Source organism: Gekko japonicus, unplaced genomic scaffold (genome assembly GCF_001447785.1).
Source record: "Gekko japonicus isolate JY-2015 unplaced genomic scaffold, Gekko_japonicus_V1.1 scaffold71, whole genome shotgun sequence".
Lineage (NCBI taxonomy): Eukaryota > Metazoa > Chordata > Lepidosauria > Squamata > Gekkonidae > Gekko > Gekko japonicus.
The window spans coordinates 760,673-778,950 of NW_015164667.1; the positions used below are offsets into that span (position 1 = coordinate 760,673).

The 18,278-nt window shown below is 43.0% G+C and overlaps 1 protein-coding gene across 3 annotated transcripts in view; it reads left to right on the top strand.

Annotated features, from left to right (window-relative positions):
* SPIN1 (spindlin 1) overlaps positions 1-18,278 on the top strand; it is a 50,122-nt gene that overhangs the window by 17,865 nt on the left and 13,979 nt on the right. The window contains exons 2-3 of one of the 3 annotated variants that reach the window (XM_015409111.1): positions 11,458-11,666; positions 12,016-12,139. The exons of 1 other annotated variant lie outside the window; for it this stretch is intronic. Coding sequence is in view for 1 of the 2 variants with exons in the window: in XM_015409110.1 (XP_015264596.1) it covers positions 11,615-11,666 (52 nt within the window). In the remaining variant the exon portion in view is untranslated. The remainder of the gene's footprint in view (positions 1-11,457; positions 11,667-12,015; positions 12,140-18,278) is intronic. One more of the 3 variants, XM_015409110.1, reaches the window with a different exon arrangement.

The following is an 18,278-nucleotide window of genomic DNA, read 5'->3' on the forward strand; positions in this document are numbered from 1 at the left end:
AAGGGGAGAACAGTTACTTGGGTGGTGGTTGACCTTTTCTCAAAGCAAGCCCATTTCATCCCTTGTAAGCAATTACCCTCTGCCAAAAAGCTGGCACAATTATTTATGCATCACATTGTGAGGCTGCAGACCATGCCTAGGAAAATATTCTCAGACAGGGGGTCCCAATTCGTGGCTACTTTCTGGAAGGAATTGTTAAAACTCCTGGGAGGGGAGCAAGGACTCAGTAGTGCTTACCACCCAGAGACAGATGGCCAAACCAAGCGAACCAATCAAGTACTGGAGCAATTATTGAGATGTTTTATTAACTGTCAACAGGATGACTGGCTGGACTTGCTCCCCTATGGGGAATATAGCTATAGTAGTTCCATAGGGGCCACCCCATTTAAAGTGGTGCATGGGTGTGAGGTGGCTCCCCTTCCTACAATCATAGCGGAACCCACTGGGCCTGGGGACTTGAAAGCCTGGTGGTCAGAGTTGCCCCTACAGTGGACTTGGCAAAAGAGGATTATAAAGCCCAGCCAGATAATATTAGGGCACTTGAGTGGGACGTTAGCCCTGGGTACTTGGTGTGCATTTCCACTAAAAACTTGAGGGGGTTACAGCCTGGGGAAAAACTGGGATAGAAATATGTTGGACCTTTTAAGGTGGTGAGAGTTAGTAACAAAGTGGCAAGTGGCTGTGGAATTGGACTTGCCAAAGAACTTACAACACATTCATCCTGTTTTCCATTTCTATCTGCTGAAGAAAGACCCTCGACCTTCGGCTCTACCTCCCCTGATGGTGAATGGGGAACTCCACCAAGTGGTGGGAGAGTTTTTAGACTCTAAAATGAAACAAGGCCACCTCTACTATCTCATCAAGTGGTGAGACTTTGACCCTAGTCACAATGAATGGGTCCAAAGTGATCATGTCAAAGCCCCGAGATTAGTTCAAGCATTCCATAAAACTCATCCTCATTAACCTGGGGGGTAAGGGACCTTTGGGGGGGAGGCAGAATGTCAAACGTGGACCTTGTTTACCATATATTTCTTACCGGCCTGTCTGTAAACTCACTGCCTTGTTTCACTTTGGCTGGGAATTTGCGGGGGGAGTGTGAATGTGTGTGTGAGTTGCTTTGCTGAGAGTTGTGCTGGTTTGTAACTGTGTCCATGCAGGACCTCCCCTTGGTGGGAAGTATGTGTGCTTGACCTTGAATACCAGACACTGTAACCGTAGATTTGCAGGTGCTGTAGGAGGGCTAACAATGTACCATAGATTTTGGCAGGCTGGATGTAGGGGTGTGATTGGTTTGGTCACCGGTGGGGAATTGTTTGAAATGTGTATAACTGGGGAACTGGCACCAAGGGAGTCAGTTCTGACACAGATTCATCCATGTTTGAAACTCCTTTATTTTTCAATAAACAAATCACTGCCAAGAGAGTGTTGTTGGGAGTGAGTTCCTTCAAGACCTGACATGTTTTTTTCCTTGACTGGGGAATGTAACACCCTTTCTCCACCCACAGAATGCCTACCACCCTCTACACCTCTCTCAGTTTCTGGGTTGCAAGTAGGTAAGGATGTCATCCTCACTTCCCTTCTCGTCCCTTTTAAAATCTTTAGAGAGCCATGATCGTTTCATCTCTCATGTCCTGTCACTCACATTGACATCAGCAGACAGAGTAGACCCCCCCCCCTTTAATAACAAGCCCTCTCTGAAACAGTTCACAATGCTATAACGGTTGGGGGCTCAAACACTGTTCAGTTCACACACTGCCACCATGTAGTAGTATCGTGTTATATATGTGTGTATATATAGAGAGAGACCAAGATAGTAACTTGTGTGAGTGTGTATTTTAAATCCACAGTGTTAAACAAAAGAGGAATTAGCTTTTATTTATCTTTGAACATAACACTAAAGAATAACGTAGAAGTAAATAGCCTTTCTTTTCCCTTAAACTTTTGGACTGTTTCCCTGTTCCAATGTCTTGGATCTTATGTTACGAATTGACTCTTTTTAGTCAGCTAGCTTTAAGCTAATCTTCGCCTCAGCCTCATTCAATCAGATATCTTCTTTTCGCTCTCAGCTCCCTAGCTGCTAACTCCTAGTTGCTCTCCTAACTGCTGTTTTCCAACTGTTCACTCACCCACATTCCATCAGCTCTCAGTGGTCGCCCTTAAGGAGAGATGGAACCTAACCTGCCTGTCACAGGGAAGTACATTGGACCCTTTTGCAAGCTTAATGTGAACACTTTTTAGAACAATTGCTTGGCTGAAGAAAAGTCTTTCTAATTGCCTGGTAGTTGGTTTTAGTGGGTGTCTGTAAAATAGAGTTGCTGGTTTTTTCCCCTCTGTTAACTGTTGTAATGATCTGTTATCTATTGTATTTAACTTTATTGTATTTTTGAATTTTAAAATTTAAAAGCTGCTTTGAGGTTTAGGCTGTAACATGGGGGTAACAATATGAAAATAATGTTCCCAGGTGTCCCAGAACAAATGACAATTCATAGTGAACAACTCAACTTAATCTCATTCCAGATTTTATTTAAAGCTCCCCTTATCGCATGTCTATTAAAATTCGAGTGTATTGTATCTTTACCGTACCAAACGTATGCGTGCCAACCCATAAATAAATCATGCCCTTCCAGTATTAACGTTCTCTTATTTTCTAACAAAAGCCATTCTTTTATCCAAACAAGGGCGGCCGCTTCATAGTATAAGAACCAATTTGGTACACTCATTCCCCCCTTTATCTTTCCTATCCTGCAGGATTTTCCATCTTATCCTTCCTTTTTTGGGATACCACACAAGTTTTCTGGTAATTTTATCTAGTTCCTTGAAAAAAGTCTGGTTCTTTAAGACAGGGATATTCTGTGCCAAGAGTAAAAATCTAGGCAGTATGTTCATTTTAATTGCCGCAATTCTACCCATAATAGATAAAGGTATATCCTTCCATCTTGACAAGTCCTTCTTGATTTCTTCTAACAATTTATAATAATTGTCCCCTATTAGTGAGCTGCTTTAATTAGTCAGGTTTATACCTAGATATTTAGTTGTTTTGACAAATTCTATCGACGTTAGTTCTTTAATTTCTCGTAGGGTATCTGGTTAACAATTTTTCTATATAAGCTTCGTTTTCTTATAATTTATGTTAAGACCTGCAACGCTGCCATACATTTTTATCTCCTCCAACAAGGAAAGTATGGATATTCTAGGGTTCTCTAATATAAATAGTAGATCATCTGCGAAAGCCAAAATTTTAAATTCTTCTTCCTTTAATTTCAACCCTTTTATGTGGTCACTTTTTCATATTATTCCAATGCAAAAATAAATAATAAAGGCGATAGTGGACAGCCCTGTCTTGATCCTTTGCAGATTTCTGTATTATTGGTAGCATCTCCATTTAAAATTACTTTAGCATATTGTTTTTTGTAAATAGCTTTAATCATAGATAGGAAATACTGACCACATTCCGCTTTATCTAACTTCTGGAAAATGATACGCAAAGTCATACAATAAATTTTGGGACTGAATCTTGATTTAAGACCAGAAATCTATCTCCTAAATGTGGTACCAGATGGATATAACTTTAAAGATGTATATTTGATAACATATATAATAACGGCGGCAAGAATGTTGTTGGCTAAACAGTGGAAATTGGAAAAATTGCCCTCTAAAATGGACCTAATTTTAAAATTATTGGAACTTGCACAAATGGATGATCTGAGCTTAAAACTACAGAGGAGGAATAGCACGGTACAACTTAATAGATGGAAAAGGGTTTACAATTGGATAAAAAGTATGGAGGAATGAAAGACTCCGGAAATGTAATGTAATCTATGATGATGTAATGTTCAACGAAAAGTAAAATAAAAAATGTATATACCTCATAGTGAACAACTCATAAGACAGTATAAGGCTAACCTTGTGGATAACATCTTCAGAAGGAAGGAGGTTAAGGGACAAGTCTTTCATTTCTTCTAGTAGTGTTGGATTTCTCATTTTATTTATTTAGTTAAAATACATGCCCACCATTCTCCTGAGCATCTCAGGCCCCAAGGCAGGTCTCTCTTCTAAAACTTTTAAAAATATTTGTGTTTCATCTTAGTGACTAGTGCCATAGTGATCTGAGATTGAACAGGCTAACTTGAATTCCCCCTTGGTCATAGTAGAATGAGATGGGACTCAGGTGCGGCAGGAGCAATGTACCGTTTTTAGAATTTGGAGTCCTGTGATAGCTGGTAGTGCAGAGGGCAGGGCAGCAGATGTTGGCATAGTTTTGTCCCCTTCCTTGCCCCTTGCAAGCACAGTGATCACTAACAGATAATATTTAAATGGTCTTTACCTTGGTTCAGTAGGAAATGATGTGGCTTCCAGCACCCCTACGAACCCCTTCTCCTTCAATTAAGGCAATGAGCCTTAGGGTGAGAACAGCTAAGGATACACTGCACTATGGGCATTAGCTTAAATCTCACATACTCCCGCCCCTCCTATACATGAGCACAGAAAGATAGATGGCTCCAAATAGTCTTCCGTAACTGTGTTTGTAAGGTATTTCTTATTAAATATGCACTTTCCCTGCTATTGTATTTGTTTTAAGAAGCTTGCTAACTCATATGCAGATGACAAATATGATTGCTGCACTGTAAATGTGCATGGTGCTTTTTTGCAGTGTAATGGTGAAGCTGAAAACTTAAAATCAGGCCTCTGTCCCAAGCAGTTTACAATCTAAATTTAGTCAGTGAGGGAGACAGTAGAGAAAGGGATAGAAGGAAAGCTGGAATTACTCAAAATTTGTGTCTCAAACAGACCTTAAAATCTGAACAATATCATGAGCCTGTGAATATTTAGAGTTTCAATAAGGAGATCTGGTTTTGTTTCGGCTCATTTCCATGGGCTTAACTGTTGCCAAATATTATGTTACATTAAAGGGCCCTAGACACATCTTCAGAAATACAGAGTCTTGAAACAAAAGGGGAGTGTAGAAAGAAGTTCAGATTTCACTGTGTGCATGAGAGAAATTTAATTTTTTTAAAAAACCCTTCCATTCCCCCCCCCCCTCCATACTAGACTAGGGGGCATAACAAAGGCTCCACCCTGCCTAACCAAAACCACACTCAATGACTTAGCCTTCAGCAACATTAGAATCTGTTGCCCTACATGAGCCTCTGGTCAATTGTACCATAAGAATCAATTGGCTAAGCCTGTCAGTCTTTCCTTAATTTAATATGCTTCATCTTCTTTCTGTATCTTTTCCATGAGGCATCCATGAGTTGTGCCCTCAAAAAGAACATGTACAGTTAAGAGGAATTGGGGGGAGGCCCTCTAGCTGTGAATGTGGAGAGGAGCTTGACGGAGGTCCATAAAGATGACAAGGCAAGAAGACTAAGATTGAGTAAGGAGGGAGTTGACAGTTTGCAAACCCAAAACTGGTATTTGTTTATTTTAAACAGTTGTTAACCACCTTTCTTCCTTATTGAGCTTGTGGCTTACACTATAAATAAAACTATTATAAAACACACAAAATATTAATAAAATTATAAAAACACAACAGGTCACAATTTTAAACCAACTGCAATTAAGACTGCCACTAAAAACTGTAGTACTAAATAAAATGTTCAGTTACCTCCCGAAGATTGATGGGGGGGGGGCAGGGTTATCTGCCTGGGGAGGTGGTTCCATAATTGTGTGGCTGTCGCTGAAAAGGCCCTCTCTCATGTGGCTATCAGGTGAGCTTCTTTGATTGGTAGGATAGTCAGGAGAGTCTCTCAGGGCAATCTAAATTCCTGGGCAGTAATGTATGGAAGAAGACAGTCCTTCAGATACCCTGGTCCCAAACCTTCTAAGGATTTAAAGGACAAAACTAATACCTTGAATTCAGCTTAGGTGTGGATCAGTAGCAGTAATTGCAGTAGTATTGGGGTCACACGCTCCCAGTAGCTGGCTCTGACTGGCAGTGTAGCCTCAGCATTCTGCACTAGCTGCAGCTTCTGTACACTCTTCAAGAGTATCCCCTATCAGAGCACATTGCAATAGTCTAGATGTAACTAAGGCATGGATCACTTGAGGCTAGATCTTATTGAACCAGAAAGGGGCACAGCTGATGCACCAGCTGAAGCTGGACAAAAGCACTTTCCAGGTTTTCTAAGATGATCACTGTGTCAAGCAGCACTCCCAAGCTACAAACCTAGTTTTTCAAGGAGAGTATAACCTCATCCAAGACAGGAGAGGTCTTGAGTTCCTGGTCTGCTTTGCTTCTAACGCAGAAAACCTCTGTCTTATCAGGATTAGGTTTAACCTTGTTCACTCTCATCCAGCCCATTACTGACTTCAAGCGCTGTTTCAGGACATCAACAGTTTCCTCAGAATTAGGTGGAAAAGAAAGGTAGAGCTGGATATCATCCACCTATTGGTGACACTGCAACCCATACTGGCTTCATACAGATATTAAATAACATGGGGATTAAGATGGAAGCCTGCAGCACCCCAATGGCCATGGGGCAGAGCAGGAATCACCCAGCACTACCTTCTGAGATGCCCCCGATAAGGCTTGAACCACCGTAACATAGTGCCCCATCATCCTAGTGCTGAGAAGCAGCTCGGTAGGATGCTGTGGTCATTAGGCTACTGAGAGATTCAGCAGAACTAACAGGGTCACATTCCCCCATCTAGTTCTTGATAGAGGTCATCAACCAAGGGCAGTCCAAATCCTGACTTGAAGCCAGATTAAAATGGGTTGAAATAATCTCTTCCAAGAGACCTTGGAGCTAAGAAGCTACAACATGTAGGTTCAATACGGCCATTACTTTTAGTTCTGCTAAAAAGAAGCAAGCAGCAAGGATCTGAGCTTGGTGGCACACTTCTCTTTTTTTCTGTAATGTATGAAGTGCCCAACGGGGGGTTGTGTGCACATCCTTTAGCTGAGTGCAGTGATTGGATACGAATGAGAAATTCTGGGAACTGAAATATGTGCAGATTGCAAGCAAAGTTGAAGCTTGTTATAGGGCAGGAAGTGGCAGAAAATCACCCTCCATCCCCACCAACAGAATCCCTTTCTCTAGCAAAAGTGCCACTATGTCAGTAGAAAGGCACTAATTTTGTACTGGACTGGATGCAACCATCAAAGGCACAGATAAAGAATGGGAGGGACTTGGATTGACAGCAGCACATGTGAAAGGGATCCAGGTGTTCTGGTTGATCACAAGCTAAACATGAGCCTGCAGTGTGATGTGACTGTGAAGAAAGCTAATGCAATCTTAGGATGCATTAACAGAAACATTGTGTCCAGATCACAGGAGGTGGTAGTTCCGCTCTATTCTGCTATGGTCAGGCCCCACCTGGAATACTGTGTCCAGTTTTGGGCACCACATTTTAGGAAGGATGTTGACAAGCTCAAGCATGTCCAGAAGAGGGCAACCAGGATCGTGAGAAGGTTGGAATCCAAGTCTTATGAGGAAAGGCTGAAAGAGTTGGGTATGTTTAGCCTGGGAAAGAAAAGGCTTAGAGGGGACATGATTGGAGTCTTCAAATATTTGAAGGGCTGTCATGTAGAAGATGGAGCCGATCTATTCTCTCTTGCTCCGCAAGACCAGATCTAATGGGTGGAAATTACAAGGGAGTCGATACCGGCTAAATATCAGGAGAAACTTCCTAACTGTAAGAGTGGTTGAGCCGTGGAACAGACTGCCTTGGGAGGTGGTGGATGCTCCTTCGCCAGACGTTTTCATGCGGAGGCTGGATGACCATCTTTCGGGTATGTTGTAGGGCTGTCTTTCGGCTATGCTGCAAAGTGCAGGGGGTTGGACTAGATGACCTGCAAGGTCCCTTCCAACTTGTAACATTTTATGATTCTTACAAGTAGTCTTCCTCCAACAGAAAAGTGTGATATCATTCACAGAAGGCCATTATCATCTCAAGTGGTCAGATGGTGTTCCACAATTTCCACTAGTAGGTCTGAGTTGCTGCCTTGCAGACTGAAACACTCATCTTTGCTTTGCCTGTATCTCTAGTTGATGTACTGAATTTAGGAAGTATGTTATTGATAATATGTACACCTGGTAAAGGGAGTAGTGGGAACATAGCAGTTACCTATTTTGGATGCTTGCCACATACCACTTCTAATCAGTTGGCCTTGGGAGAGTCTGAAAAGTATAATTCCTGACCGGGCCATCTGTGAAAGCTTTTCCTTTGCTTTCTTCCCTTTAGATTCCTCAGGGATTTGTCCTTGATTGCTTTTAAAAAATAATCTTTGCTCATTGTTCCTAGACAGCCACCCATGGCTTTCAGTATTACTTCTATGCTGATGATGCCCAGCTTATGATCCCTGGACTTTCTGCCTCTAAACCATTACTCCTTTTGCTTATATTCACAAGTTCATTTTCCTTTTTCAGCATTCATTGTGGCTCCTTTCAGTAGTTCCTGTGCACCTTTGCAAACTCTGTTTAGCAAATCTGTATCAGGAACTTGTAAAAGTTCAACTGACTTTGTTAGGAGTCTGAATCTTATTGTTTATTGTTTGCTGTCACTGTCCCATGAGAGATTATTAAATTGTCGCTGACGAATTATTGAAAAGTCCTGGAAATTTTAAGAGAATGTGTAGATATAGAATGAAAAATTCACAATACAGTGTGAACAAATGCCCTTCTAGATTTTCTGTCCATTTCTTCACAGCTGTATGGAGACTAAAAGAGCCTGAAGAAGATAATGAACCAGGAGAAGCAGTGTTTAGGAACGCTCTGGCAAGGGAAGGTAGTTGGGAAGTTTTGTGGGGTTTTTTGAGGTTTTGCTGGGATAGCTGTAGTTTGCCACAAGAGGGTGCTAAAGTTCTTGCTTCTAAAGGCAAAATGTGCATCAATCCTGGGTCTGGTGTCTGTAGACCTTTTGACTTCTAAACTCTTAGAGTGGGGTTTTGAAGAATCTAAGCTGTGATAGGTGTGAGTTATGTATTTCCTACCATATGATTATGTTAATTTTTATTTTTTCCTGTTATTCTAGTGTTGAACAACATAATCTTATGTCTTAAATATTGGCTAGATGTCAAGTTGTCTTGTATTTTTTGCAATGAAGTATGGAATAAAGTGTACTTAGTGCATGATTTCTGTATCCAATGCTAGAAATTGCATTTATGGATAGGCTGTATTGAGAAGACAGAGAATGGTAGACCAAATCTCTGCCATTTTGTTTAATCCCACTTTCTTGATACATTGATAACAAATAGGAAGTTACTAATCTTTCTTCTGTCTATTCACCACTGCTTGAAAGCTATATGGAGAACTCATTTAATAGGTCTACATTTTGAAGGAGAAAGAGTAGTGTTTCCAAACCTTGACTGCTGTCACTGATCTAGTTAAGACTATGGGGAAAGCAGTTGCTGGTCCTGACTGACAAAATTATAGAGGCAAGCATGGGAAAACAACTGGTTTCAGTAAATGCTTGCTGAATAAAGAGGCTGCAGAGTGTAGACTTGAGGTAGAAAAGAAAAGTCGTGTTCAGTTAAATGATGCAAGAACTACTTAGTTGCATGTTAGGTACAGGTACAGGTACAGGTACAGGGAGTGTATGGGAAAATAGTAAGAATGGCCTAGTTAAGGACAGAAAACAATATACTGTTCAAAGACATGGTTTATTAGGTAGTGGCCAACAGATACTTATAGGTATGCAGCATTGGTAGTAATTTTGATATGCTAAAACTAGCAAACATGTTAAGAGTGTGTGTGCATATATTTTTAGTAGATTTATCTGAAAATATATGCATACAAATAATCTTTTAGGGTGTTTGAAGTCTATGAAAAGGGTTAGCCTTATTAAAGAGGGACAGTTAGGCATTGACAGAGGTGATTTTGTTATAAGGTAATCTTTTGAAAGCTTATAAGCATGTAAAACTAACTTCTTTGTTTCTTGACACAGCAGCCACCTTAGAAAACCAGGTGCTTGCTGTGGCTTGGAGTGCCTCTGCCCAGCTCCGGCTGGTGTGTCAGCTGTGTCCATTCATGTTTGAGTCAGATCTAGCCACAGTGATCCATGCCTTAGTTACATCTAGACTGGACTGTTGCAAGGTGTGCTACTTGGGGCTGCCTTTGAAGAGTGTTTGGAAGCTACTGCTAGAGCAGAATGCTGCAGCTGCTGGTCAGGGCCAGCTACTGGGAGCAAATGTCCCCAATGCTACAGCAATTACATTTGCTACTGATCTGCTTCCCAGCCCAGTTCAAGGTGTTGGTTTTGTCCTTAGAAGCCCTACTTGGCTTGGGACCAGGGTGTCTGAAGGACTGTCTTCTTCCATACATTCCTACCTGGGAATTAAGATCTCAGGGAGATGCCCTCATGACTGTCCCACCAATTGAAGAGGCTCATTTGGTGGGTACACGTGAGAAGGCCTTTTCTTTGGCAGCCCCATGATTATGGAACAAACTCCCCAGGAAAGTGCACCCCTGGCCCCCTCATTGTTGATCTTCAAAAGGTAGTTGAAGTTAGTTTTATTTAGGACTGCATTTGATTTATTTAGCTTTTAGCTATTTAGATTTATTTAGCTTTTATTATTGCCAGTCTCAATTGGAGTAGTTAAACTGAGTTTTTATCATTGTTGTTTTTATTGTGTTTTTAAAATTATTTATATCATAAGCTGCCTTGAATTCTACAAGGAAGAAAGGCGACTAATAAATATTTAAATAAATAAATTTGTTAAAAAGCTTCTAGCCTCCTCTATGTACTAGTGGGAATAAGAAAACCTTTGGTCCCATGTAAAATCTTTTATTTTATAATCAGCTATGTAGAATGAGGAGGAGGAGGAGATTGGATTTATACCCCGCCCTTCACTACCCAAAGGAGTCTCAGAGCGGCTTACAAACTCCTTTCCCTTCCCCTCCACACAACAGACACCTTGTGAGGTAGGTGGGGCTGAGATAGCTCTGACAGAAACTGCTCTTTTTCAAGGACAGCTGTGCCAGAATTATTGCTTGCCCAAGGTCATCCAGCAGGTGCAAGTGGAGGAGTGGGGAAAAACCCAGTTCTCCCAGTTTAGAGTCCACGCACTTAACCACTACACTAAACTGGCTCTCACACCAAACTGGCTCTCGCACTTAACCACTACACCAAACTGGCTCTCACACCAAACTGAATTGTTGGTATTTTAAGTTAGGTAAAGTTAAAGTTGTTTTAAATACAGTAGATCCTCACCATTCACAGGGGATCTTTTCCCTGGATACTGTGAATTTTGAAAACTGCAAATACTGGGAGGCCCAGTAGCAAAACAGCCAAATTTTCTGCACTTGAAAGTTGGTGGTATTTCCTGCTTAGCCACACTGGAATGAAGTGAAGAAGTAATGCAGTGCTACCAATGGCCTCCTTTGGTAGTACTGGGATGGGGATGGTGGAGGAACAAGAGGTGAGTGGTAGGTTGTCCTGTCTCTCTAGACTGGCTCACTATTATTCTCCAGGGTATTAGCTGTCCTTCAGATTTGGCTATTTTTCTTTGTCTTGCAGAATATTATAATTGAAGGAGTTTCCCAAGTTTGGAAAAACATAGTCACAGTCTGGATTGTCTCCTCATTATTCCAAGGTTGAGGATCTTCATAATCTCCCCTAGAACTGGATTTTCACCCTAGTTTAGCAGCTTTGCTGCTCACTTAAATACAGATGAATGAAGACCCCATTTGGAAAGGCACCAGGTCAGCGATCCAGAGCTGATGCAGGTAGGTAATGGCTCATTGGATAATGCTAACAGGTGCATATCTGTGTGTTGTATTACAGTGCTGGCAGAGAGAGGAATTCCAGAAATTACTTCATATAAAATATTTATGCTCATATTTCTGACTAAATACATGTAAATAGATCTGGATGAACGACTGCAGACACAGAATATAGAATTAAAAAATACCTTTCAACCCAGGTGATGGGAATAAAATCCATCTCTGATAAATAACAAGTACTTGAGGCTTATTGCATCTACAGATTTCTGTACTTACTTAAAATTCCTTCCAGATAATCACATTCTGGTGTGAGACTGAACATTGCATTAACATAGTGCTCTCCATTTGTTAGGGTGTATCCCCCATTATATGGGCCTTTTCAATGCATAGTGGATCCAACATGTCGTTTTTGCTGCCAAACTAATTGTATTGCAACTTTGGAAATCATCTCTACGTAATTGGCTTTCCTTATATCTGTAAGTTAATGTCTCACTATCTTGTGTATTAATTCAGTTAGTAGTCTTCAGTTTTAACCAGTCAACAGGAGAAACAGCTGGCTGGAATTCAAAATCAGTACAGACTCCTCCTTGGAGACCTTGGGTTCAAACACACACACACACCCCGAAGCTTTCCACCAGTAAAGTATGGAGAAAATACATTTTTCTTTAAAAAATTGTAAGGTAACATTTAAACATTGCATATATTATAGGTATCCCAGCAGCAATCCCTTTGTGGAAGTGGTGTGCCTTTCCACAACATAAGGCATAATAATTGGTGTTGGATGTATTGCTAACAGGGAAGTATCTGATTTTCACCCTAATAACTTCTACAGGTATTGTAGAAGGAAGTGTCCATTCCAGTTGAGTAACTGGGCAACTAATGAACCTCTTAGGAACATGAAAATCTAATTCTAACCATCCCCCTTCACACAAGATTTTCCAAGTTGCATTTATGCCTGGTTCACAAATGCAGGAGAAACACTGAGATGGCAAGAATGGACTTCATCACTTTGGACTGCAGGTGGTAGATTTCAGCACTGAATGTCCTTTCATATATCAAGGCCCCTTATCCCACCACATCTAAATTAATATAGTGCAACACTAGATCAGTGAAGCACAAAATTGCCCTCTTCTATTAGATGTTGCTGGAAGAAGAAATGGAATGCCCCCAATTATGCTGTCCTCCACCAACCCCGTACAACTGGCCGAGGGGAAGTTGTGGCTGTTATCCTCTATGAATCCTTCAACTTTCGCAGACATCTAGTACAAACTATCACTGGCATTTATTAGATTTTTTTTAGTCTTCATTCACCTGAAGGGTCTTGTGGTGACTTATATTAAAACCAATAAAGTAAAAACAACATACAAACAAATAAGAAATATAAAATATTTGTGACTTATCACCATACCACTATTAAAACAGCTTTAACATGTGGTTACTCTCCAAAGGCCAACCTAAATAATTCAGGTTTGCACACCCTGCAGAAACTAAAGAAGTCTGGCAGGGCACGGGTGTCATTCAAGAGTGTATTCCACAGGGCAGGGTCCACAACTGAGAAAACCCTTCCTCTGGTGACAGCTAACTGAGCCATTCTGGGACCAGGCATCCGTAAGAGGCCCCTAGACGATGACTGAAGGGAGCACGGGGGCTGTAATGGGAGAGGCGGTCCCATAGGTATGAGGGTCCCAGGCCATTGAGGGCTTTGAAGGTTAACACCAACACTTTGGATTGGATCCAGAGACTAATTTGTAGCCATTGCAGCTGCCGCAGACCTGGAGGACTATGAGTTGACCATGATGTTCCAGTTAGTAGCATGGCAGCTGCATTCTGGACCACCTGCAGTTTCTGAAGAATTTTCAAGGGTAGCCCTATGTAGAGTGAATTGCAGTAGTCCAGTCTCGACTGTTCCATGACTGTTCCATGGACCAATGTGGCAAGACCTGACTCAGACAAATAAAGAGCCAGCTGATGGGCCTGGCTCAGGTGAAAAAACACTGACTGCGCTACCATAGACACTTGTTTTTCATTGACTCATACTCCTTACACTAGTGACTAATGACAGATTAGGCATTCTTCTTGACTACTGGCCATCTAGTTCCCCGGTGAGCACACTTCATGAGTTAGTAGAGGAACTGTTAGATGTGGTACCGAGGATTCCTATACTAATCATTCTTGGGGACTTCAATATCAATAGTTTACCAGAACCGGCCCAGAATTTTATGGTCTCTTTGACTGCCTTGGGCGTCTATCAAATTGTCCTGGGCCCAACACATGAAAGAGGTCACACAGTGGATTTGATTTTTTGCATTGAGCAACTGAGGGATGGCCTGGTTTCTGGGTTAGAGATTCAACCTGAAGCATGGTCTGATCACTACCTACTTTTAAAGCCAAGGTAAATGTGACTCCAACACTCCCAAATGACAGGGGGTCCAGTTAAAATAGTCCGTCCCCCTGAGGTTCATGAATCCTACTGGATTCCAGAATGCTCTAGGGGACTTTAGGATCCCAAACACATGCTCAGCTGAGACTTCAGTGGAAGTATAGAACATGAAGCTCCTTGCAGCTATCAACAAGGTTTTCCCCTTTATAAGCACTTCTACCTCTGGGGCATAAACTGGCCCCATGGTTTACCATGGAACTGGGTGACCTGAAGATAGCTGGGAGATGTCTAGAACAATGCTGGTGGCGAACCTGTACCAATCTGACAGGTTATGCTATAGAGCTCATTGTAAGACCTATAAAATAGCGGTGACCACGGCAATGGAATGTTACTACTCTGCTACTATACCACCAGTTAGCTCATGACCATCCCAGTTGTTCAAGGTAGCTCAGCAGCTGCTGATGTCACAATCTGAGCCTTTAGTGGTGATACCTTTGCAATGTTTTTTGCTGATAAAATATCAAGAATACACTCTAACCTGGATGTCAGTTGTACCATAGGCATAGCAGGAAGCAGAACTAGTACACCACCTGTCTATTCATGGATCATTTTGCTCTGGTTTCTATGATGGATGTTGACAAGATCCTGGGATCAGTGAAGGCCGCTACTTGCACTCTGGATACTTGCCCATGCTGGATACTAAAATCATGTAAGGACCACATCAACAAATCCTTAGTATCTGTTATAAATCAGTCACTAACTCAGGACACCTTCCCTCTGCCACTCAAAGAGGCAGTTATTATTCCGCTACTTAAGAAACCATCCCAACAAAAATGATGTGGCCAGTTGTCATCCAATCTCTAACCTGCCTTTTCTTGGCAAAGTGATTGAGAGAGCAGTAGCAGTCCGACTCCTGGTGGTCTTGGATAATTCATCTGCTCTAGACCCTTTTCAGTCTGCCTTCAGATGGAAAAGGCTCTGCTAGCTTTTGTTAATGACTTCCATCTGAGTGTAGCTAAAGGACCATACCTTCTCATTAGACTATGCAGCTTTTGATACAGTAGATCATACCATCTTGTTGAGGCTTTTGGAGATAGAAGGTATCAGGTAGGTATCAGGATGCTTGCTAAAGTGGTTCAAATCATTCCTCACAGTTCAGACTCAAAGGGTTGCTGTGGGAGACTAGTTGTCATCAGTGTGGGACCTATCCTGTGGAGTTCCACAGGGTGCAGTCCTGTTCCCTCATGCTTTTCAATCTCTATGTAAAGCCCTTAGGACAAATCATTCATAGCTTTGGAGTTGCACGTCCTCAATATATGGATGATACCCGACTCTATATATCTTTATCCAAATGCAGTGGTGATGCAATAGAGGTCCTGAATAACTGACTGGCTGCTGTAGTAAATTGGCTAAGAGTGAACACATTGAAACTAAACCTTGAAAAGACAGAGGTAGTGCTGGTTGGAAAGGCGGCGGTCTTGAAAGACATTGTGCTTCCCACTTTTGATGGAATTCTGCTGACAAGCCTGTAGCTATGGCCCAACCTCCCAACTTCCTGCCAAGGCCTCCCAACTTCCTAGTCAGCCCAGCCCCCCCCCCCAACTCTCTGGGCTACCCAGGGAGGCCCCCATGTGGGCCATGGCGAACAGGCAGCTGGCCAGGGGTGGACAAGGCATGCATGGCGGTGGTGGCAGCAGCTGCTTCCCAGGCTTGGCTTTCTGCTGCTGCTGGGGGAGGGGGGACAGCAGCAATGCCAGCCAAGCCATTGATGGAGCAGGCGTAGGAGGGTGGAGAAGAGATGGCTGCAGCAACAGAAGGGAGAGTGCAGGTCTTGTGCAGGGCCTGGGTTTTTTCCACTTATTGGAGGTGGAGGGAGGGGGGTGCACGGGAGAAATAATTAAATTATCTAAATTGGCTAAGTGCCCCCCCCCCCCCCCAAGAAATTTAAATGCCCCCTGACTTAGAAATTCCGGGCTATGGGTGTATCTGCTGAAACTGACCTTGCTGACTCAGTTAAGAGCCTTGGGGTTATACTGGACCCAAATATTATTGGAAAAGCAACTTAATGCAGTTGCTTAAAAAGGCTTTCTTCCAATTTAGCCTAGCCCAAGGACAGCTTGATCTTATACATATCTTTATATGGCTGATCTGACCATCTGGATCCACATATTGCAGGCTACCCAGAAACACACTGACTGGCAGGTCAGGACAGGCCCTTGGGCCCAGCAGCAAAACTCACCTGAGAGGAGCAGGGTGGGACCAAGAGCAGAAAGGTGCAGTAGCCTCAGCAACAGGGCAGCCTTTGCAGTCTGGCCTAGAGAAGCTCAGAGGATGTGGAGGCAGTGAGCAAGCCTGGGTGGAAGAACAATGGCTCTCTGGGCCCAGATCTTTTGAGGCAGGGCTGGGAACAGAGGAGAAGAGGGTGGAGCTTAACTCAAGGGCGAGGTGTGAACCTAGGGCTGTAAAAAGGGAGGAAGGGGAAATGGGAGGAGGCTGGAAGGAAAAGAAGAAGGTAGAAGTAGGAGGCAGGTTGCAGTATCATGGCTCCTATGTAATACAGTGTAATCCTGAGGTGGGCAAAGTGAACCACAGTTTCTCCTTCAGTGGGGGAGGCATCCAAGCTCATTAGGTCACACCTCCACTTGCTGAAGGTAAGGCTGTGCAAATTTTTGCGTACGCCTACTTGGACAGAGCAAAGGTGTCCTTCCAGTTTGAATCGATAAGGCTGCTTCAGGAGGACGCTAGAGCCAAGCTTCGGCTGGGAGTGCGGGATACAAATCTGATAAATAAATACCTATTCAAAAACGAAAGTATTTGGAAAACCGGGATCAGTTCAAAGATGCAGAGAACAGATATACCAAATGGAGCATGCTTCCTGCAAAAGGGGGGGGGGAGAAACACAAGCCCCCCCCCCTGGTTAAGGGGAAGGAGAGCCGCACTTGAGAGACTGGGCTGGTGTGTCTGAGGCCTCAGACCCCCCCCCCCGAAAAAACACGTTAACATCAGCAGCAGCTTCAGCAGAGCCGCAAGTAGAGCTTGAGGCTCCAAACTGGCTAGAAAGAAACAGGGAGGAACAACACTATGGCAAAACAGAAACTGGGTTCCACCGATAAGGCGCTTGATCCGGCAGTGCTGCCCCTTCAGAAGGGGACCCCCCCCCGGGCTTCCTGTTTCAAATTGGCTGGGACCCCAGGCTTGGGACCTTTCGGATGGTATCCTCCTCCCATCTGTCAGTCTGGAATGCCTTTGCAGGGGGAACTGCAAGCCTGGGAGCCCTCAACATGGCACAGCAGCTGTTTTCTCCTATGTTTTACACAAAGCCCACATCTGATGCAAAATTGGAGGCCAGCTTGGTTCCCACCCACTCGGCCTTCCTTTTTGGCTCCATTTGCACAAGATTGGGCAGATAGGGAGGAGAGCATGCCAGAGAGGGAGCTGAAGGGACACAAGCAGTTTCAGAGGAGGATCTGGGGCAGGGGAGGCCTCACAGACACAGTACCTCTCCATCTACGGCCCTTGGTTCTTCAGTCTGTTCTTCCTCTTTGGATTGTTCTGAAAGGGTCCAACCTAGAAAACAGGTTAAAGCCCCCTTTGAGCCACAAAAGAAGATCAAGAGGAAATGGGGAGGATTCTCCAACTTTCCACCCTCCTTCCCAAAAACCCGGACCATACCAGAAAAAACAAACAAAGCTTTTACGGGCAAGAGACTGAACCTGACAAATCTATCTCAGTAATTTCTTCTGCTGTCATCCCCTCTGACAAGGAAGAGGGAGAGTGGTCTGGATAGGAGTCTGACACCAAGGAAAACTCAACCAGACTTTTTCAAGCTGAACATTTTCAGAGACTTTTAAAGAAGGTAGTGTCTACTCTCAAATATTCTTCAAAATCAGTACAGAAGCCAGATACATCAACCAATTTAGATGAGAGAGGTTTCAGATAACCACCCAAAAGGCTAATTGGATGCCGTTTTCCAGAGTCATTCAGGAAAGTCCTTCAGTCTGAATGGGCAGTGCCGGGATATGGTAGCTCCCTACAATCAATTGCCAAGAAATTCTGTACCCTCCCGGAGCAGACTATGGATCCTCTGTCAAAATCCAACTTCTCAATTGAAAAATTTTCTGGGAGTCTTCTTTTTGGAGAAGGGGCCCTTGACAAAGTCCTAATTGAAACTAAGAAAAAGAAGAGTGCTATGCCGTCTACATAAGCCAGTTAAGGAGAGGGAATTCAGAAAAAAG